This window comes from Ranitomeya variabilis, chromosome 7 (genome assembly GCF_051348905.1).
Source record: "Ranitomeya variabilis isolate aRanVar5 chromosome 7, aRanVar5.hap1, whole genome shotgun sequence".
Lineage (NCBI taxonomy): Eukaryota > Metazoa > Chordata > Amphibia > Anura > Dendrobatidae > Ranitomeya > Ranitomeya variabilis.
The window spans coordinates 159,308,875-159,333,086 of record NC_135238.1 but is presented as its reverse complement, the minus strand read 5'-3'; the positions used below and the strand labels follow the sequence as shown (position 1 = coordinate 159,333,086).

The window sequence follows — 24,212 nt, the reverse complement described above, 5'->3', positions numbered from 1 at the left end:
AGTATGTCAGTGTTCTGGCACCCCCTCAACTGTTAGTATGTTAGTGTTCTGGCACCCCAAGTGTTAGTATGTCAGTGTTCTGGCACCCAAAGTGTTAGTATGTCAGTATTTTGGCACCCCAAGTGTTAGTATGCTAGTGTTCTGGCTCCCAAAGTGTTAGTATGTCAGTGTTCTGGCACCCCAAGTGTTAGTATGTCAGTGTTCTGGCTTCCTAAATGTTAGTATGTTAGTGTTCTGGCACCCCAAGTGTCGGTATGTTATTGTTCTGGCACCTTAGCATGAGATGATTAAAGGCTATGGACACTTCCGACATGGAGATACTATTTTTACATTTTTTTAGTAGATGTGAATCAGGCTAAATTTGTATTCTCCTGTTTGTGTGAATTTTACTGGGAAATTCAATTTGCAGCAAAGTTTTTCTCAGCTAATTGAATGTTCCCTATTATGCTCTGGGGTCTCTCTAGACCCCAGAGCATAATCAACATAAGGTGAAGAAAATAGAAAAAAAAACACTTACAGTTCTACTCTATTGCCTTTCCACTCTTCCCCGTCCCCGTCTGGTTCTTGGTATATTTACTTATCACTGCCGCCAAGCACTGTATCTATGAGCCTCTTCACGCTAGGCTGGGACTTTCAACTCTGATGAGGCCCAGGGCATTTCTGCATGTAAGTTCATGATGCCATGATGGCACGACGTGCACCGTGACCTTGCATGTGCATACATGGAATTGTCATGGGTCTCATCAGAGTCATAAGTCCGGACCTAGGATGAGGAGGCCCGGAAATTCAATGCCCATCAACTGTGATACAAAGACATGCCAAAGACCAGACTGTGGACAGTGCAGAAGCAGCAAGGTGAGTATTTTCTTTATTTTTAAACCTTTCATGTGCCTGCCAGCTAGCCAAAATTTTTGCTGATTCCACAAAGAAGCAAATTATAAACATTCCGCATTTTGGCGAATGTGGATTTTTGTAATATTCAAGTAGAGCTCAATTCCACTTGAATATATTCTGTTATCTCTAATTCAAATTTACATTTAGGTAATACAATTACACTAAGATTCAATCTGCAACCTTTATTCCTTTATTCATTTTCAGACACCTGATATGCACTTTTCAGCCTGATCCATGTTTTGGCTTTTTCTTGCGGTAATGTCTCTCCATGTACTATACGCTGGATGTGAGTTCTGTGCATAGTAAGGGGTTTTCTCTGTCTCAGCACAGCTCCAAAACTGCATGTACTTCCTGTATACAGCGGCATGTAAAAGTTTGGGCATCAATGGTCAAAATTACTGTTATTGTGAACAGTTAAGTAAGTTGAAGATGGAATGATCTCTAAAATGCCTAAAGTTAAAGATGACACATTTCCTTTGTATTTTAGGAAAAAATGTGTGTGAAACATCGCACTGCACTCGGATATCAGGATATGCTGACGCTGGCAATAGAGGAGATGGAGAAATTAATTTCTCCGTCTCCTCCGCACCTCTGATCCAATTCTCACATGCAAGAGGATCGGAGCACAGAGCACTGACACTCGGCTCCTGCTCACAGCAGAGTTGCAGCCGAGTGTCCAAACCTCTCGCAGCAGATAGAACGACTCCAACCTTATTTGGCATTCAGGAAATGTATAAACAATGGAAAAGCATATTGATCAGTGGAACAATTTGTGATGCGTGGTTTCAAAATAAGCAAATATTTCTGTTTTTATAGCTATAATTTTATTCCTTGCCTTTAGGATGGCATTTCTTTATTCTGTAATAAAAATATCAACTTTACTTAACAGAAAATTTGTAGAAGGGGTCAGGAATAGAACACTATATTTATCCAAATATCATGTTTGAACAAGGTATTGTATAGCTAGATGCACAATAGTTATAGGTACAAACACATCCTCTATGGCATTTAAGCATGATGCAAATGGCGTAATTTGGAGTTTTAATTAGTGAGGAGCGAATATACTCATTACTCGAGATTTCTCGAGCATGCTCGGGGGTCCTCCGAGTATTTTTTAGTGCTCGGAGTTTTAGTTTTTCTTGCCGCAGCTGAATGATTTACATCTGTTAGCCAGCATAAGTACATGTGGGGGTTGCCTGGTTGCTAGGGAATCCCCACATGGAATCAAGCTGGCTAGTAGCTGTAAGTCATTCAGTTGCGGCAAGAAAAACTAATCTCCGAGCACAAAAAAATTCTCGGAGGACCCCCGAGCGTGCTCGAGAAATCTCGAGTAATGAGTATATTCGCTCATCACTAGTTATAATCACTCTATATGACACCATGTGACGCCTCTTAACCGCTCTGTACTGCTGGAATGTTTCAGTTACATAGTATGCCATAGTACATGGACTCAGTGCTGTATGGGCTCATACATTTCTATGGGTGGTGAATTGCAGACTGATACACCACAGTTCCCTAATTCAGCTTTGTGCATGAACCCTAAGGGTATGTTCACATGTCCTTCTGTTGCACTGTTTTTTTTCCAAATGAAAAGGGTTGGCAGGAAAAATGCTGTGTACATTACACACATTATTTATGCATTTTTTATGCCTTCAAATAAATAGGTTAAAAAGGGCAGCAAAAACACTGAAATAATTGACACGCTGTAGTCTTTAAAAAACACACCAATGCAGAAAAAAAATGAATACAATTTTAGAAATCTCATTTATTTTGCTGCGAATGTAAAGTACAAAAAAGCCACTTGTGAACGACCCCCAATAGTTCTGTTTGATTCCTTCTATGGCTGCTGTATACAAAGTGACTTTTGATTGATTCACATTGGATTATGCAAATATGATTTAGATTGTAGATTAAATTAGTTATGGACTAGAACAAGCAATGCATGGCTGTGTAATTGTACCGCAAACATGACATTTAAGTTCTAACTATGCGGCTTACTGTTTAGCAAATAGCCATAAACTATAACTGACGACTTATTCTGCAGGATTCTTGCAAACCCATTATTCAGTCATTCAGGTCTTAGTTATATCACGAGAAATAAAAAATGTAAAGTAAATGACGTGCTGTAGGGCTCAGGTTAGCTCAGCTCCTTGGCCTACACCAGCCTGACGTCACACCTCTTCCTATAAGTATTGTTGGATCAGGCCTATTTCCATGTGGAACTGATCTGGTAACTATATAATTTTGTGAGGCTGCAGCTGCAGTGGAAGATTCATTATAAACCTTAGTCCAGGTGAGAAAGGAATTGTAGTCTACAGATATTCAGTTTAACAAGAGCAATGGAAACATTTCCTGAGGGTTTCAGAAGGGAGAGAATGAATGATCATGTAACATAAATGTCCTGTAAATTGTGGCTGATGTTATGGAAACATCAGAATATGTCATCAGTTAAGGCAAATATTATGTGCAACACTGAAATACGAGTCTCATCTAAATCTGATGTGATGATTGGGTGTTATACTAAGGACAATGGGAGATTGGCGTCTCTTCACTCTGTGCATGTATTTCTTCTTTTACTATGCTTATTGACTTACCAAGACATTCATCATATTCACAATATTAGGTATAATATGTATAATAAAATGAGGGTTTGGAACCTAAAATCTATTTTTTATCTAAATTAGACCTGTGGGTTTAGTCATTAAATGCATAGCTCGCAATACTTAACAACAAAAGGAAGAAAGTTTGGAGCACACCCTGTACTGCAAGGAAATAGTCCCAAAATTGCTTAGAATTTCGCACATAATGCATTTACCGCATTTGGAAGGTATGAGTGTAAGGTCAATATGGAGTACAATCCAGGGGGTATAGAAGGAAGCTCTGTCCATACCCTAATGAACTCTGTGGAAACTTTCACCTTCTCTAAACTCTATCATCAGTGCCAAGAGCAACTGCATGATGTCAATTCCCATTATCCTCCTTAGTTCTTCTCACTAGCTAAGAGGGATCACTGTGGAGTGGAATATCTCTAAAGTTTTGAGTAATGTGCTTTATTCCAGATCTCATAGAAGTACTGTGGGTGTCCATTAGTACTGTAGGTTTGAAGGATTCATTATAGCATTTTTCATTTTCACTGAAAGCATTTTTTCCTGGTGGCAGATGACTTTTATTGCTACAAAGTCTTTTTTGAATTGTAGCGGTAGATGCAGCGCAAATATGCATTAAGCCTTTTTCACGTGTCTGTGTTTAAACATGCATGTGAAAAAATGGTCCTGGTGTCATGGGTGTGTTATCCGAGTTGCTGTTTTTGCCATCAGTGAATCATCCGTGTGTCGGTTTTTGCCTTCAGTGTCTCATCAGTGTATCCGTTTTTACCATCGTGACATCATCCGTTTGTCATCTGTGTATCCTTTCTTACCATCAGTGTTTGGTCTGTGTATCCGTTTCTACCATCAGTGTGTCATCAGTGTTTTTTATGGATGGATAAATAAATAAATTGCAAAAGCTTCTCCTCTTATACTTTCTAACGTTAAACATGGACCACCATTATATAGCACACGGATGGTACACTGATGCCATCCGTGAGCTGTACATATTTTTCTTGGACCCATAGACTTGTATTGGCCCTTTTCATCCATGCTACCAGAAACAAAATGGACATGACTCTGTGTGTTTGCATGAACACACGGTCAGTGAAAAATCGGACATGTGGACAGCAGCATAGGTCATAATAGGTAGGTGTTGTATCCGTAAAAAAACATGGGTACAATGCATATGTGCAACACGGATGTGTGAATGAGGCCTTCAAGGAGTATTCAAGCCCTGTTCTCAACTGACCACATGACTCAGCCAGGAGGAGGTAGACGAAGTCGTGAGTTGCACATTCGCCCTGCTATTTTATTCTCTATGTCAGTGGTCCCCAAACTTTCTGACCTTCAGAGCCACATTCAGCTCTGAAAGAGGGTCACAAGCCACATCCAGCTCCTGTCCCCCCTTCACAGTAGTGGTAACCAAAGCCTCTGATTTCGGGTGTAATCATAACCAAAGCTTTTCCACACAAATCACCACGAAGCAGTTTACCAAGATCCAGGGTTTCCCACCACACCCCACCACATTCAGCATTCTCCCATCACGCACTCCCAACACAGTCACATCCAGCTTCAAGCACCTCCTCTGACCGGTAGTATCATCCTGTATCTAGCATACCATACTTAAATTATCTCTAATTCCCCAAGACCAGTATATGTGCATCCAGATCTGCTCTTCTCTTCAGGGCTGCTCACAAAGTTCACCATTTTGAGATGTTCTCTTCATACCAGTTTACTAAATCTGGAACTAATGGACCAAGCTGGCAGACAGGCGGGAGCCACAATTCATGGGACCGCAAGCCACACGTGGCTCCTAAGCTACAGGTTGGGGACCCCTGCTCTATGTCATAGATAAGTTGTGACAAGGGACTTGTCCAACTGCTTGAAGTTATGCATCTCTCAAAAAAGTCAGAATAGAATGGGAGCAATGATCTGTCTAGTGGATACTTGATACTGATAGTTTGATTGTTCACACAAAATAGTCTAAATCTGAAGAGTGAATTGGCAAAGGCTTTCACAGGCAAGATAAAAATTGCTATTGGACAGCAACCATCTCAACCTGTAACCGGGCTCACGTTATCAGGAAGAACTGTGTTAGTTCTTTGCTTATACAGCAAGCAAAGAAAGCAACAATGAATTGGAAAACTGTTCATTACATGTGCCTTCAAGCTGCGCACAGAGCAGTAGTGGACACTGGTAGAAGAGGGCCCCTGGGCACAAACAATATATGGGCCCTTTACAGTCCAATAGCTTCTCACAACGCACAATTCCCCATGCTTTGAGGTGGCAGTGGCCCTCTTACTTCTCGGGCCCCTGTTCTGCTTCACAAGTGGCACCAATGGTATGTAAGCTCCTGGCCAAGAATCTGCAGTATGAGAAGCCTGAAGATGTGTTCACCCCTAGTTTATGTTGGGGAAAAACAAAATCCACGGGACTTTTACATGTGCAGGAAATGTAAAAGTCCTTTCTGTTCTGTCAAACAAATGTCATTCTTCTGGATGTATATATCCCCTTTAACACTGGTCAATATCTGTATAAACTATGTTTTTGCCCCGATTTTGCTTTTTTTTTATTTTGCAAGAAAAAAATCTACCTGTGCATATACACCATTGTAATCATATAGAATGGAACAAAGTATGTTATGATGGGAGAAAATATAGGCAATCTTGATAATCTGTTACTTGGTCCCACATAGCACACCAGGGATATTTAGGCCAACAATCATTTACTAAAGTCAGGAAGCTGCAATATATATTCAACTCCCTTACATGCAATGATGAGATCGAATCGATATTAGCAATAGTTGCTAGTTATTATGTCAATCAATGTGACACATATCTCTCTCAATAGCAGCTCAGGCATTTACAAACCGCTGGTGGCAAATAGCAAAATTAGCTAATTCCAGAGAAGTGAGTGAGACAATAATAATAGTAATTGCCTCCCCCTGTCTTAAAGCATTGCACAAGGTTTTTATTCATGTTTCCTTTGCATAGTCAAAATGCAATGAGCCTGCAGAAGAATGAATGAGAACTTTGCTGGGGCTCTTGCCTAGTGATCGGATATTATAGTTGTTTATTTAGACGGAAGTTCCTGGTTATTATGGGATTTTTCCTGTAATTCTTAAAAAAAAATCACTATTAACCATTTCATCCCCTGGCCAGTCTCAGTCATCGTGCCATTATGGAGGATATCGGTGACAAAAAAGACGATATTTTATAAGGAGTAGCAAAATACCATACTTTTTAGGTGCACCTGTGTCATTTATTGCAGTATGCATTGCACCAAATGTGCTTACAAAATGATCTTTGCCAATATTTTTTTTTCACATCACAATCTGTGTTAAAAAAGAATAGATATTTTGTAATTTTCACATTGGCCACTTTTCAGAAGTTTCATCACAGGCAGGAATACGATGTCAGGCAACTCCACAGCTGGTAACTAGTGATGACGATGAGTGCCCGTGTTCGCTACTCGAGTTTGCCTAGGGTGTTCGAGTATGCACTGAGTATCGCGGGTGTTCGGTTGATATGTTCGAGTCCCCGAGCCCACATGTTTCACAACTGTTAAGACAGCCAAAAAGCCTAGGGTGGAAAATGCAGCAGCTACCGGTATATGTCAAAAATAAAAATAGATAACAATAAAAGTAAAATTAATTGAGACATCAGTAGGTTAAGTGTTTTTGAATATCCATATTGAATCAGGAGCCCCATATAATGCTCCATACAAAATACACCCCATATAATGCTCCATATAATGCTCCATGCAGTTCTTTATGGCCCCATAGGTGCCCCATATAATGCTCGATGCAGTTATGGCCCCATAGATGCCCCATATAATGCTCCATGCAGTTATGGCCCCATAGATGCTCCATATAATGCTCCATGCAGTTATGGCCCCATAGATGCCCCATATAATGCTCCATACAGTTATGGCCCCATATAATGCCCCATATAATGCTCCATGCAGTTATGGCCCCATATAATGCCCCATATAATGCTCCATGCAGTTATGGCCCCATAGATGCCCCATAAAATGCTCCATACAGTTATGGCCCCATATAATGCCCCATATAATGCTCCATGCAGTTATGGCCCCATAAGATGCCCCACATAATGCTCCATACAGTTATGGCCCCATAGATGCCCCATATAATGCTCCATGCAGTTATGGCCCCATATAATGCTCCATACAGTTATGGCCCCATAGATGCCCCATATAATGCTCCATGCAGTTATGGCCCCATATAATGCTCCATGCAGTTATGGCCCCATAGACGCTCCATACAGCATTGTGCCACATGTAATGCTGCTGCTGCAATAAAAAAAATCACATACTCACCTCTCGTCGCTGACTGCTGCTCCTCAGCATCCCGTCTCTCCGCACTGACTGTTCAGGCAGAGGGTGGCGCACACACTAGTACGTCATCACGCCCTCTGATCTGCACAGTCACTGCAAGAGGACGGGAAGATGGAGCGGCGCCCGGCGGATGGAACGCGGACAGGTGACTATGAAATACTCACCTGGTCCCGGCGCTCGTGACGCTGTCCCTGCCTGTCCCATGGTACCACAGCTTCTTCCTGTAATGAGCGGTCACTGGTGCCGCTCATTACAGTAATGAATATGCGGCTCCACCCCTATGGGAGTGGAGTCCATATTCATTACTTTAATGAGCGGTACCACGTGACCGCTGAATAGAGGAAGAGCTGCAGCGAGGGAGACCATGGGAAAGGCTGGGACAGCGTTAGGAGCGCCGTGAGCAGGTGAGTATGCGACCGTCCTCTCTCCCCCTCACCCGCCGACCTGTCATGATCTCCATGGCCAGAGAACTAGCATAAGCCTCAATGGGAACAAGCTCTTGGAAGATGCAACTGTACTGACCATGAACCAAACCTACCGCATCATCCAGAAGTAGCCAGGTAGCATGTCCTACTTTTTATCCCTATATGCCCAGCGCCGGCCGGAGAACTAAATAATGCTAGCAGAGGGAAATATAAGACCTGACTCACCTCTAGAGAAATGCCCAAAAAGGAGACAGAAGCCCCCCACATATATTGGCGGTGATATGAGATGAAACAACAAACGCAGCAGGAAAATAGTTTTAGCAAATTTGAGGTCCGCTTTCTAGATAGCAGAAGACAGAAAGCATACTTTCATGGTCAGTAGAAAACCCTAACAAAACACATCCAGAAATTACTTTAGGACTCTGGCATTAACTCATAATACCAGAGTGGCAATTCCTGATCAACAAGAGCTTTCCAGACACAGTAACGAAACTGCAGCTGTGAACTGGAACCAAAATACAAAAACAAAACATGGACGAATGTCCAACTTATCTAGTAGATGTCTGGGAGCAGGAACAAGCACAGAGAGGCTTCTGATAACATTGTTGACCGGCAAGCATCTAACAGAGAAGCCAGGTTATATAGCGACACCCAGATCTAATCAGAACAGGTGAACAGGGAAGATGATGTCACAAGTTCAATTCCACCAGTAGCCACCGGGGGAGCCCAGAATCCAAATTCACAACAGTACCCCCCCCTCAAGGAGGGGGCACCGAACCCTCACCAGAACCACCAGGGCGATCAGGATGGGCCCTATGAAAGGCACGAACCAGATCAGAGGCATGAACATCAGATGCAGTGACCCAAGAATTATCCTCCTGGCCGTATCCCTTCCACTTGACCAGATACTGGAGTCTCCGTCTGGAAACACGGGAGTCTAGGATTTTTTCCACAACGTACTCCAACTCACCCTCAACCAACACCGGAGCAGGAGGCTCAACGGAAGGCACAACCGGTGCCTCATACCTGCGCAATAACGACCGATGAAAAACGTTATGAATAGAAAAGGATGCAGGGAGGTCCAAACGGAAGGAAACAGGGTTAAGAATCTCCGATATTTTATACGGACCGATGAACCGAGGCTTAAACTTAGGAGATGAGACCCTCATAGGGACAAAACGAGAAGACAACCACACCAAATCTCCAACACAAAGCCGAGGACCAACACGACGGTGACGGTTGGCAAAAAGCTGAGTCTTCTCCTGGGACAACTTTAAATTGTCCATCACCTGCCCCCAGATATGATGCAATCTCTCCACCACCGCATCCACTCCAGGACAATCCGAGGATTCCATCTGACCGGAGGAAAATCGAGGGTGGAACCCCGAATTACAGAAAAACGGGGACACCAAAGTGGCAGAGCTGGCCCGATTATTGAGGGCGAACTCCGCCAATGGCAAAAAAGCAACCCAATCATCCTGGTCAGCAGACACAAAACACCTCAGATATGTCTCCAGGGTCTGATTAGTCCGCTCGGTCTGGCCATTAGTCTGAGGGTGAAAAGCAGACGAAAAAGACAAATCTATGCCCATCCTAGCACAGAATGCCCGCCAAAATCTAGACACAAATTGGGTTCCTCTGTCAGAAACGATATTCTCAGGAATACCATGCAAACGAACAACATTTTGAAAAAACAGGGGCACCAACTCGGAAGAAGAAGGCAATTTGGGCAGGGGAACCAAATGGACCATCTTAGAAAAACGGTCACACACCACCCAGATGACAGACATCTTCTGAGAAACAGGCAGATCTGAAATAAAATCCATCGAGATGTGTGTCCAAGGCCTCTTAGGAATAGGCAAGGGCAACAATAATCCACTAGCCCGAGAACAACAAGGCTTGGCCCGAGCACAAACGTCACAAGACTGCACAAAGCCTCGCACATCTCGTGACAGGGAAGGCCACCAGAAGGATCTTGCCACCAAATCCCTGGTACCAAAAATTCCAGGATGACCTGCCAATGCAGAAGAATGTACCTCAGAGATGACTCTACTGGTCCAATCATCAGGAACAAACAACCTATCAGGCGGACAACGATCCGGTCTATCCGCCTGAAACTCCTGCAAGGCCCGCCGCAGGTCTGGAGAAATGGCTGACAAGATAACTCCCTCCTTAAGAATACCTGTGGGGTCAGAGTTGCCGGGTGAATCAGGCTCAAAACTCCTAGAAAGGGCATCCGCCTTAACATTCTTAGAACCCGGTAGGTACGATACCACAAAATTAAACCGAGAGAAAAATAATGACCAGCGCGCCTGTCTAGGATTCAGGCGCCTGGCGGTCTCAAGATAGATCAAATTTTTGTGGTCAGTCAATACCACCACCTGATGTCTGGCCCCCTCGAGCCAATGGCGCCACTCCTCAAACGCCCACTTCATGGCCAAAAGCTCCCGATTCCCAACATCATAATTCCGCTCAGCGGGCGAAAATTTACGGGAAAAGAAGGCACAAGGCCTCATCACGGCACAGTCAGAACTTTTCTGCGACAACACTGCCCCAGCCCCGATCTCAGAAGCGTCGACCTCAACCTGAAAAGGAAGAGTCACATCAGGCTGACGCAACACAGGGGCAGAAGAAAAACGGCACTTAAGCTCCTGAAAGGCCTCCACAGCATCAGGGGACCAATTAGCAACATCAGCACCCTGTCTAGTCAAATCGGTCAATGGCTTAACGACATCCGAAAAACCAGAAATAAATCGACGATAAAAGTTGGCAAAGCCCAAAAATTTCTGAAGACTTTTAAGAGAAGAGGGCTGCGTCCAATCACAAATAGCTTGAACCTTGACAGGATCCATCTCAATGGAAGAGGGAGAAAAAATATATCCCAAAAAGGAAATTCTCTGAACCCCAAAAACGCACTTAGAACCCTTGACACACAGAGAATTAGACCGCAAAACCTGAAAAACCCTCTTAACTTGCCGGACATGAGAGTCCCAATCATCCGAAAAAATCAGAATATCATCCAGATACACTATCATAAATTTATCCAAAAAATCGCGGAAAATATCATGCATAAAGGACTGGAAGACTGAAGGGGCATTAGAAAGACCAAAAGGCATCACCAAATACTCAAAGTGGCCCTCGGGCGTATTAAATGCGGTTTTCCACTCATCCCCCTGCCTGATCCGCACCAAATTATACGCCCCACGGAGATCAATCTTAGAGAACCACTTGGCCCCCTTTATGCGAGCAAACAAATCAGTCAGCAACGGCAATGGGTATTGATATTTAACCGTGATTTTATTCAAAAGCCGATAATCAATACATGGTCTCAAAGAGCCGTCTTTTTTTGACACAAAGAAAAAACCGGCTCCTAAGGGAGATGACGATGGACGAATATGTCCCTTTTCCAAGGACTCCTTTATATATTCTCGCATAGCAGTATGTTCAGGCACAGACAGATTAAATAAACGACCCTTTGGGTATTTACTACCCGGAATTAAATCTATAGCACAATCGCACTCACGGTGCGGAGGTAGCGAACCCAGCTTGGGTTCTTCAAAGACGTCACGATAATCAGACAGGAACTCAGGGATTTCAGAGGGAATAGATGATGAAATGGACACCAAAGGTACGTCCCCATGAGTCCCCTTACATCCCCAGCTCAACACAGACATAGCTCTCCAGTCAAGGACTGGGTTGTGAGACTGCAGCCAAGGCAATCCTAGCACCAAATCATCATGTAGATTATACAGCACCAGAAAACGAATAGTCTCCTGGTGATCCGGATTAATACACATAGTCACTTGTGTCCAGTATTGTGGTTTATTATTAGCCAATGGGGTGGAGTCAATCCCCTTCAGAGGAATAAGAGTCTCCAAAGGCTCTAAATCATACCCACAACGATTGGCAAAGGACCAATCCATAAGACTCAAAGCGGCGCCAGAGTCGATATAGGCGTCCGTAGTAATAGATGACAAAGAGCAAATCAGGGTCACAGACAAAATAAATTTAGACTGTAAAGTGCCAATGGGAACGGATTTATCAAGCTTTTTAGTACGCTTAGAGCATGCTGATATAACATGAGTAGAATCCCCACAATAGAAACACAACCCATTTTTCCGTCTAAAATTCTGCCGCTCGCTTCTGGACAGAATTCTATCACACTGCATGTTTTCTGGCGTCTTCTCAGTGGACACCGCCAGATGGTGCACTGGTTTGCGCTCCCGCAGACGCCTATCGATCTGAATGGCCATTGTCATGGACTCATTCAGACTTGCAGGCACAGGGAACCCCACCATAACATCCTTAATGGCATCAGAAAGACCCTCTCTGAAAGTAGCCGCCAAGGCACACTCATTCCACTGAGTAAGCACAGACCATTTACGGAATCTTTGGCAGTAAATTTCAGCTTCATCTTGCCCCTGCGATAGGGACATCAAAGTTTTTTCTGCCTGAAGTTCCAAATGAGGTTCCTCATAAAGCAAGCCCAAGGCCAGAAAAAACGCATCCACATTGCGCAACGCAGGATCCCCTGGTGCCAATGCAAAAGCCCAATCTTGAGGGTCGCCGCGGAGCAAGGAAATCACAATCCCAACCTGCTGTGCAGGGTCTCCAGCAGAACGAGATTTCAGGGACAAAAATAACTTACAATTATTTCTAAAATTCTGAAAGCTAGATCTATTCCCTGAGAAGAATTCCGGCAAAGGAATTCTCGGCTCTGATACCGGAGCATGAACAACAAAATCTTGCAAACTTTGTACTTTCGTGGCGAGATTATTCAAACCTGCAGTTACACTCTGTAGATCCATTATAGACAGGTGAACATAGAGCCATTCAAAGATTAGAAGGAGAGAGAAAAAAAAAGAAAGACTGCAGCATAGACAGACTGGCAAGTGATCCAATTAAGAGCACACTAACTACTAGAGAAAAAAAAAAAAAAAAAAAAAAAAAATTTTCAGCAGACTTCTTATTTCTCTCCTTTCTCAGCCAAGGATTTTAACCCTTTAGTGGGCCGGTCAAACTGTCATGATCTCCATGGCCAGAGAACTAGCATAAGCCTCAATGGGAACAAGCTCTTGGAAGATGCAACTGTACTGACCATGAACCAAACCTACCGCATCATCCAGAAGTAGCCAGGTAGCATGTCCTACTTTTTATCCCTATATGCCCAGCGCCGGCCGGAGAACTAAATAATGCTAGCAGAGGGAAATATAAGACCTGACTCACCTCTAGAGAAATGCCCAAAAAGGAGACAGAAGCCCCCCACATATATTGGCGGTGATATGAGATGAAACAACAAACGCAGCAGGAAAATAGTTTTAGCAAATTTGAGGTCCGCTTTCTAGATAGCAGAAGACAGAAAGCATACTTTCATGGTCAGTAGAAAACCCTAACAAAACACATCCAGAAATTACTTTAGGACTCTGGCATTAACTCATAATACCAGAGTGGCAATTCCTGATCAACAAGAGCTTTCCAGACACGGTAACGAAACTGCAGCTGTGAACTGGAACCAAAATACAAAAACAAAACATGGACGAATGTCCAACTTATCTAGTAGATGTCTGGGAGCAGGAACAAGCACAGAGAGGCTTCTGATAACATTGTTGACCGGCAAGCATCTAACAGAGAAGCCAGGTTATATAGCGACACCCAGATCTAATCAGAACAGGTGAACAGGGAAGATGATGTCACAAGTTCAATTCCACCAGTAGCCACCGGGGGAGCCCAGAATCCAAATTCACAACACCGACCCAGCCGCCAAACATGACTCGAGTATAAGCCGAGAGGGGCACTTTCAGCCCAAAAATTTGGGCTGAAAATCTCGGCTTATACTCCAGTATATACGGTACATTTAAGCCGGACTGGCTTGAAAATTTCAGGACTAAGCGGAACTGCTCGGAACGCGTAGACCTGTTTCCTTTTATTCTTTTTGTATATTTTTATTTAAAATTTTTCCCTTTTTTAAACTATGTTGCTAATAAAAATAATGTTTTAATATGCTTACCTCCTTTCCTGTGGATGCTGAATTTTTCAATTTTGCTTCTACATTTTTTTGCTGCTTGTTTAAAATGTCAAATCTCAAAGGTCTGTTTTAGGCGTCATCCAAACACAAGCTTTTTTCTCATAGGTAAAAAAAAAAAAAACAGTGATTTTCATCAGTATTTGTTCAGTATGCAACTTTTTACCATTAGTGATTTTCTCATATGCCATTGAAAAAAAAACATATATGTGTGCTGTTCATGATTTTCATGGAACAGTGGACTTGTAAGGGTGATTTTGGTCCTTGACTTGAATAAATAACATACATGTCTTTGAAACATGGTCTACAAAAAAAAACGGACATGTGAACAGTACCATAGACCATAATGGGCATGATTTCTATCGATGACTATGGATAGAAAATAAAACGTGAAAAATGGATATCTGGAAGTAGCCATAAGCCAATGCCTGCCTCCAATCTACATCCCCTTGGACAGGCAAAAAAAGAAAGTGGTGAGTGCAGCCCAAAATGTTTTTTTTGGGGTGAAAAAATGTATAAAACATAAAATGCAACCTAGGTCATTTATGCATAAGGTCCCATGTACTTTTTCCACTGGTAAGATTAATGCTCATATCACCTTCAATACCTTAGATCGCTGCTTGGAGACTGAAATTAATAGATAGCATATTAATATCTCAACATGTTTTGTGCTTTATTATATTACTTATATTTATAATGTCATGGAGAGTAAATTTAATCAGTTTAATAACAGTACATTATGGACTTCCTCTTTGTTGTCATATTAACAATCAATGTTTTCTCTAGGGACATAGCTGCTATGAACCCAATGTTTATTAGCTGAATGTGTTTTTTTTTACATGAATTTTGGGTAGCTCTTAATTCTTACCACACTTGGTGTGTATGTTTTGCAGAATACATACAGCATACCGAGGTGTATTTTTTTCTGTATACAATTGTGGCCAAAAGTTTTGAGACTGACAGTAATTTTGGTTTTCACAAAGTTTGCTGCTTCAGTTTATATAGTGTCAATTTGCATTAGCTCTAGATTGTTATGAAATGTGATCAGATGAATTGCAAAGAAAAATTGCCAAGTCATTACTTGCCATAAAAACTAACTTAATCACAAAAAATCCTTTTCCACTGATTTTCATTTCTAACGCAAAATGATCTTTTTACACAATTTCTATGATCTCGTTACCTCACAGAAAGTGTTAACAAGGACAAGGCATCTGATATCTGACTCTGTCATGCAGATTGAAATATAATAGCAGATTGGTTGCCTAATCTTCTGTTAACCACATTTACTTCCAGGAAACACCATTGCTTTGCATCAAAATGGATTTTCAGGCAAGGACATTGCTGCTTCAAAGATTGCTCCTAAACGAATAATTTATTAGTTCATTAAGAACTTCAACAAGAAAGGTGCATTTGATGTAAAGAAGGCTTCAGGGTACTCAAGAAAGTTCAGCATGTGCCAAGGGCAATTCCAATTCCTAAAGTAGATTTTCAGCTACAGAATTGGTAACACCAGAGCTTGCTCAGGAAAGGCAGCAGGCAGATGTCAGTGCATCTTCAGGCACAAGGCTGTTGGAGATTAGCCTGTTGCCAAGAAGGGCAACAAAGAAGGTAATTCTCCAAGAAAAACATCAAGGAAGGTCTGGCATTCTGAGGGAAGTACAGGGATGGGATTGCAGAGAACTGTGGTAAAGTTATTTGCTATAATCATTTCTTCAGACAGTTTGGGACATTTGGAAGAATGATTGTCTAAAGATGAAAATGTAAGCCTTACCATGAGTCCTGTGCCATGGCAGTAGTAAAGCATCCTGAGACCATTCGTGTGGGGTTGCTTTTCATCCAAGTAAATGAGCTAACTCAATAATTTACTGTATATCACTGCCCTGAATAATGACTGGGGTCTAAACATCCCCCAAGACCAACTTCTTCCAACAATTCAAAAGCAATTTGGCGATGAACAATGCTTAAATCAGCAAGAGAGAGCACCATGTCACAGGATAAAAGTGACAACTTAGTGGCTCGGTGAACAAAATATATAAATTTTTGGGTCTACTGTATGGCCAAGAAGCTCTCCATATCTCAATCACATTGTAAACCTGTGGCCAATCCTCACTAAGTGGATCGACACACAAACACAAAGAAATTCTAATAAACTTCAAGCACTGATTAGGCAAGAATGGGTTGTCATTAGTTAGAATTTGTCCCAGAATATCCTACATGACAGGGCGAATTGTAGAAATCTTTAAATATAAGGGTCAACACTGTAAAAATTGAGTATTTGCATCAACGTGATGTATTTATCAGTAAAAGTAAAAAAAAAAATGTGAAATGCCTATAATTCTATTTCTCTAACCAAAGAAACATTGGAATAAATGATCTGAAGCGGCAAACGTTGTGAAACGCAATATTTGTGTCAGTCTCAAAGTTTTTGGCCACAATTGTACAGTTCTATTTGAAAGTGTATTGGGCTTCACATTTAAATACAACTGAGACTGCGGGATCCAAACAAATCCCAACAATATATTGATCAAAAATATCCTCTGGTATCATACCCTAATATGACACACATGCCATAAAGCAGAAAGATATTCAATGCAGAAAATTTCAACCCAACACCTAACCTGACATATCCAATAGCTTATGTTGAGAAAGTTTTCAGTTACAATTTCTGCATACAATTTCTTGTATCATGGTTGTGTGCTAGGTTATGCGTAGTGTGTACATTTACTCATTAACATATCATATACACGATTAGGCTCCAACAAAATTTCAAGGGGTACGGTCTCCTGATCCACAGGCCCAGAGATTAAAGGTGACCCATCCACTGTTTCCATGGTGATTGGAAAGGCTCTTTGTTGAATTTCAATGCCATGTTCCTTGGCAAATGCGATATCCATGAAATTGCCACTTGCCCCAGAGTCAATCATAGCTGAACTGGAAATCCACTGTCCTGAACACAAGATCTTAATAGAGAGAGAACAGTGAGAGTTCTTTTCCTCTTTTCCTTAAGCTCCTTGGGGGGTGAAGTCATAGAAAGTGAATGGAATACAGCATTTAAAGGCAGGCTACATTCAGAGATGTCAGATTCATCATCACAGTTGTCATACTCCCCTACTGCTGCTAGCACCTTGTTAGGCCGTCTAGGACACTTAGGACAATTGATCAGGAAGTGGTCAGACTGGCCACAGTAGAAACATAGACTTTCACGAAGGCGATGCTCCCGGCGCTCATTGATCTCGCGCCTCAGAACGGAATCAATTTGCATGGGCACCTCCTCCACCTCCCGAGATGTTTTACCTGCAGGCTCTTTGGAAGGAAGGGAAAAGTTAGAGATACGGTTAAAGGCAGCAAATTTCTCCTGCCTACGCTCAGTAAGGCGAATGTCTATGCGCACACAATGCTGTAGAAACGTTTCTAGCTCTTGTGGTGACTCAGAACGAGCTAATTCATCTTTTACAATACTAGACAGACCCCTTTAGAAACAGGCAATTGTGCATAACTGTCCCAATTGGTATCTACCGCTAATCTCCTGAATTCAGTAGCATACTCAATAACAGAACTTTAGCCTGGCGTAAAGACAATAAAGCAGATTCTATAAATCCTACAGAGAAACCTGGAGTAAAAATACACCCAAAAGTATAATTTACTAAAATTCAAATTTTATTATAATGTAACATACATACAAAAACAAAAATACATAAACAAAGTGCTCGTAGCATACACGTACAGGGACCCTGACTACTGCAAGTAACACCATGTATACACAAACAGGCAGAACACCGCTCAGTATAAAGCTGAGTACGGTTCAGATGACCCTATCTGACGATATGTAAGTCTCCCATGTAACCCTTTATGCCTATATAGGCCAAATTTAAAGGACCGATAGAGTCATGTCTGTCTTACCCATTATTGTTGATGCCAGTGTCAGTCCCACTGCCCCGACGCGCGTTTCGCGTTGGGCTTCCTCGGGGCATAGGCATAAAGGGTTACATGGGAGACTTACATATCGTCAGATAGGGTCATCTGAACCGTACTCAGCTTTATACTGAGCGGTGTTCTGCCTGTTTGTGTATACATGGTGTTACTTGCAGTAGTCAGGGTCCCTGTACGTGTATGCTACGAGCACTTTGTTTATGTATTTTTGTTTTTGTATGTATGTTACATTATAATAAAATTTGAATTTTAGTAAATTATACTTTTGGGTGTATTTTTACTCCAGGTTTCTCTGTAGGATTTATATTTGTATAGGAGTTGTACCCTGTGATCTATGTCCAGTTAAAGGGTGTTTCCCTGTGATAGTGTTCTCTGATATGTATCAGTGGTATATGTATTTAATAAAGCAGATTCTGCGGTTGCACAGCGATTAGGATCATCAAACATTAATGCCATAGAAATCATCCAAGTTATTTAACCGTGGGTCACGAGACTCAATCATCGGATTCGCCCAGGGGAGCGCTCGTGCGGTCAGCAGCATTATTACACACAATACTTTGGATCTATCATTAGGAGAACGGTCAGCATGCACATCAAAATATAGCATACATTGATTCACAAAGCCACAAAATTTGTCGTGATCACCATTAAATCTGAATGGGGGCAACTTAGGTGGGCTAGCTGGTGGCGGTTGCCCAGAGGGTAAAGTCACTTGTGCAGCTATTTGCGTGCTTATGTCCTGAAAAGCCCGTCTATACTGGGACTCTATGCCAGCAAGTTTGTTTTCCTGGGCTGCCATGCGGGTGCATAAGTCCTGCAAAGTTTGTCCAAACACTTGTTGATTGTGTTCAAAGTGTCCAAACTTCTTTTGCAGACCTTCCACATCTTTCTGCAGTGATATAATTATGGAAAACACCTGCTCTAATCTGCTTTCTGCAGTCATTGTTCCAGCAGTCTTCTCTTTTCTGGCTAGAGTATCCTGTAATAATTGTAGTGGATAACTCAGGAGACTCTTTGCGTGGAACAAGACAACTACAGGACACAGTTTTATAAGTGGTAAAGTCTATATTATCACACGGTGATTCAAACAGGTGCAGAGAGAAACTCAAGTCCACAACACGTGGTGTAAATAATAAACGCAGCTTAGCAGTCTATAGGAAACTTCAGAGGAAAATGCAATCACGCAGAAAATCTATGAAGCACAATTATTCTTGAGTATACTTGACACGAATAAGTCCTTGTTAGTCCAAACACAGATAGCTATGCTTATAAGGCAGTTCAAATAATATCTTAGCACAACCAGGGAGGCCTGGGTAATAGTCTCAGGTTTTTGCAGAGCAGCAACAGCTTACATGTCCAGCAAATGCAGATGGAAGTAAACACGAGCAGCAGATGAAGGAGGATTACTGGAAACTGGTGTATGCAGCAGGAACTCAGAGCAGAGTAGCAGGATCACCACACAGGTTCACAGGAGCAGGTATATAGCCAGTGAGTCACCAGGGTCAGGAGCTAGATGCAAGACAGAATACTCTAGCACAGACTGAAGGCTGGGGTGGAGTTTTATAGCAGGAAGACACAGTGCACATGAGACCAAAGACGCCATCTTGGAAAAGGGCAGTAATGCACAAAAGGTAATAAAAAATGTTCAGAGTCCTGACACATATCATGTGTAAACTATTTGTGTTCTCTCCTAATAAGGGACCAGTACAAAACAGTACAAACATAACCAAAACATCTACACCACTTAATGACCAATTAATTGGTCACCAAACAATCGAATCACAACCAATTACCTAGAGGAATTTGGAAGGAAAATATTTTCGATCTGTTGTTCAGTATCTTTTAGATTTTTTCCCTCATACTTTTTATTGATTGTCTATTCACATTAGTATACAGATATCACATCTTAAAATAATGTAAATAAATTTGAAAAACACAATCAGGTTTTCTTTTACTCCCAAAAATTGCACCCTTCTTGTTCATGAATTTGGATTGGTAGCTCAACTATTTTTTTCTCTAGTGTCACAGAACCCTTCGAAGGTATAAATGGAGATCTCACTAGTCAGAGAGATGTCTTCAATATTGCATTAATTGAGCTAGGAATAGATAGTGTAACTTTGACCATGATCATTTTCTCTCTATTTCCAAATGCAATAGAGTTGGTCATATCACCTAAATTAAAGTGATGGCACTGATACCACGCTACATCTTTAGTTGTTCCCAGTGCCGTTTCTGACCCAATGCGTCATCTTGTGGCTGCACTTCGGACTGATGGGAAGTCAGCGGTAACAGTCACAAAATCTCAGTGTTAAGTTCTGGCCTCGTTATGGCTCTCATAGACTTACATTGAGTGTTGACTTGCCCATCAAACACTGGAGTAATTCGGCAAGTCTAGCCTGAAGAAGATGACCGGAGCAGTGCTGAAAACACATGAAGACGGAAGCTGGTGAGTATAATACTAGGGGTATGGAACTTACATTAGTGGCACCACTCCAGCACCGAAATAAATAAAAAATGCTGGAGTGGCCCTTTAAGCTTGAATTTTGCTTCTAGATGTAGCACCAATTACTATGAAGGTGCTATTAGCACTAATATCTGGTGATACATATAACTATCATTTGAGTGATTCTAGACATACTTGTTCTGAGTTTTTATTGCATATTACATAAATGAATAACCTGCAATAATTGTATTAATAGTCCTTGTCAGATAACACAGTGGACAGGGCTGCCTGGCTAATGCACCTTATCAGAAGACATCACTGATTTTAAAGGGCTTATGTGACAAAACTGAAAAAATATTTTCCACTCATCGATGACCTGCAATCATTCAAACATTGGCACATCAGGGACAATAGTAGCTTCTTTGTAAAGCCTATAGTTAACACTTTCACAAATCCCTTTGTCAATTAAGAGGGTCCTATGCCATTATCGCAATTTTTTTTATTTGGTGTAGGAGTTTATTGTGCAGCCGGACACCAATTCTTTGAGCCACTTCAATTTCTTTTTACTTTACCGTGCCAAAATGGTCAACCGCATATATTAATTAGCTGTAGCTAGCCATAATATAAAAGTATATACAAGGATGAATGCTTATTTCTGTAATCCTCCTCTCTTAATATAAATCGTATGCGTAATGAGTAGCCGAAATTAAGCATTTTTTTCCCCCTTTACATTTTAGGGCTTGCCTTGAAAACCTCATATGTGTGTTGTTGGCCAGTAAACATGGCCACCATGAAAAAGAATAAAGTCAAATAAAAAAAAGTAACTACAATGATGCCTTCATTGTTTAGAAACAAGGCAACATTATAGAGCTAATTCGGCTCTAAACCCGTATTAAACATGATAGCTTCCTTAACTCCTTTGCTGCCAAAGGGGTCGGCGGCACATTGAAAGTCTTGCTGGCAGCCAAGTGGTTGTAACATCTATTTTTCAGCTAATGACTTTCCTGCAGATGAAAATAAAATGTCCATATAAAAAGATGATTTATTAGAAAAAGGCTGAGACATGGAGGAGACGCATTAATAGGATCCAGACATGGTCATGCAGAATCTTCCTATTTTCCTATGCTATGTATGAGAAATAAAATAAACATTGCTTGCATATAAAAAATAAGGAGCCTTGACACGCATAGTCTGTGAGAACCGGGCTGATGTGAGGAAGAACAAGGAGGTGTAACAGGGGCTGTTAAATCCTGGAAAGTTTTATATAGCATGTATCTGGTCCCTTTTAACCTACAGTTTTCTCTACATGTCCTTTTTAAGATGCTTTCCACACAATGGCTTATTTTATCTGAAGTTCTTCCAATTGATAAAGTAATAAACACTGAAGTTAATTTTTTTTCTTTGGAGGAAAATTTACGGTATTAAAATTTATGCAAAGAAAAAGGAGTCTCCTGTATCGATAAACGAGACTTACCTTTGTACAAAGGGTTTCTGAAAATAAGGACATGAATCCGATTGGTCAGTGTTGCCAACTTCTTATTTTTCTCCATTAATTCTAACTAAATTAAACAGAGGGCATTTTACTTCTGTTGTGTTTAAAGTCACATATCTCGGAATGCAAATGTGGTGGAGGAAAAGTCTTGGCCCCTATTCATAGGCTAGAAAAACTGTTTTAGTTGCTAAAGTTTTAGGGCATGCCTCTGGAGTTCACCATGATATAATGGACAATTACCCCTTTACTTCCAATCTCTAGCATTCTTATTTTACACAGCACAGTGGCTCGGTGGTTAGCATTATAGTTTTGCAGTGCTAGTATCTTGGCTCTGAATCTGATCAAGGCCAACATCTGCATGGAGGATGTGTGTTCTCACAGTGTTTCTGTGGGTTTCCTCCCAGTACTTTGGTATCCTTCCACACTCCAAAGATGTACTAATAAGGGATTTAGATTGTGAACCCGTTGATAACAGTAAGTGATGACCACTTCCACCCGTACAATCACATTGGAAGTAGGGTTCTCTAGCTTATACAACACCTCCTCTGGTTCTTTTTAATGTGTGAAAGGCAGTCTTGTCCTACAAATTCTCTATAGGCAAGCGATCCCTGGATCCCAATGCTGATAGCAATGCTCTGCCTATGGCCAGGGTCACACTTGTGAGTTCAATGCGAGAAACTTGCGCGAGTCTCTCGCATCAATACCCGGCACTGCCGCTGGCACTCGTGACCGGTGTGTGCGACTGCATGTATTTATACTGCATGTATTTCTATGCAGCTGAATATTCCGTTCCCGAGTGCTGGCACCTGTGCCGGATTTTGATGCAAGAGACTTGCGTGAGTTTCTTGCATCACACTCACAAGTGGGACCCCGGCCTATAAATGTATTTGGTTTATTTGTCTATCAATTGTTCAACATTCCTCAGTCACATCTTAGGCATCTTCCTTTGTCTACCACTTCTCTCAATTCTGCTCCTTACAGAACGTCATAGAAACTCCATTATGTATGAAAAAATACTAATGTAGAAACTTCCTATGAAATAAATTCTATATAAAGTGATCTTAGTTTGTTGCTTTAGTTGTCCATCATTAAAGTATCTTACTTTATGTATCCATTTCTCTTATCAGGACTTATGCTACCCGTTTTTTGTGTGGTGGAACAAATGGACAGCCGGGAAGAACATGCAGAGTTCGTACTGGTTCGGAGAGATGTCCTTTTCAATCAATTAGTAGAGACGGCTCTTCTAGCTCTGGGATATTCTCACTCATCTGCAGCTCAAGCACACGGTATGATAGATCATTAATTTTTTTAGTGTCTTCAGGATGGTAAGATGACTATTCTTTCTGCAAGAACTGTGACTGTCAGTGATGATTAATATTTTATGCTGAAAAACTGGTTAGTGCACACACAGTATAAATAGCATACATCCTTCTAAAAAAAGAATCACACATTTTTCAGTGGTCACTTTCTGTCATGTTGTTAGGAATTCTGTACAGTCATTGCATTTTGAACATTCAAATTGTAGCCCAGCTTTCCCAGGGAACTGAATGACAATTTGCCTAGTATTACAAACTTGTATAGATGGATCACTAGGCAGTTACACTGGTCAATAGTCTGGGACAACGTCTATAAAACCGAAACTACATCCATTGCTATCAAACCAGGGGCAGATGAAGACAGAAGAGAGACCCTGTGCAAGAGCAGCACATGGATCCTTTGTATTTCAAATATTCACAATAAGGCACCCCTTTATGTGACTGTGAGCAAAGCTGCTTCGGAGGTGAGCCTCTTTAGCTTCGAGGCCCCTGTGTTGCTCCATAGGTTGCACCAATGATATGTCTGTTATGCTGGCCACTCGGGTGCCTTGTAAGCGCTGCCCCACGGACCATGTGTTTCGCCCTGCTCCAGCCAGTACCTGACCATTGTTTTGTGCTGCCTTGTGCATCTCTTCCAGCTTTGCTGCTTGTGAGTGATAGTGGGGTGCTGCCAAACTCTGCAGGAATTTTTGTCTATTCTGTCCTGCAGAGATCTGCCTCCCTGGCCTAACCTGCCAGCAGGTGAC

At 41.7% G+C, this 24,212-nt stretch overlaps 1 protein-coding gene across 3 annotated transcripts in view; it reads left to right on the top strand.

Annotated features, from left to right (window-relative positions):
- SATB2 (SATB homeobox 2) overlaps positions 1 to 24,212 on the top strand; it is a 238,710-nt gene that overhangs the window by 29,530 nt on the left and 184,968 nt on the right. For all 3 annotated transcript variants that reach the window (XM_077272132.1, XM_077272134.1, XM_077272133.1), the window contains exon 3: positions 23,278 to 23,436. In XM_077272132.1, coding sequence (XP_077128247.1) covers positions 23,278 to 23,436 — 159 coding nt within the window. The remainder of the gene's footprint in view (positions 1 to 23,277; positions 23,437 to 24,212) is intronic.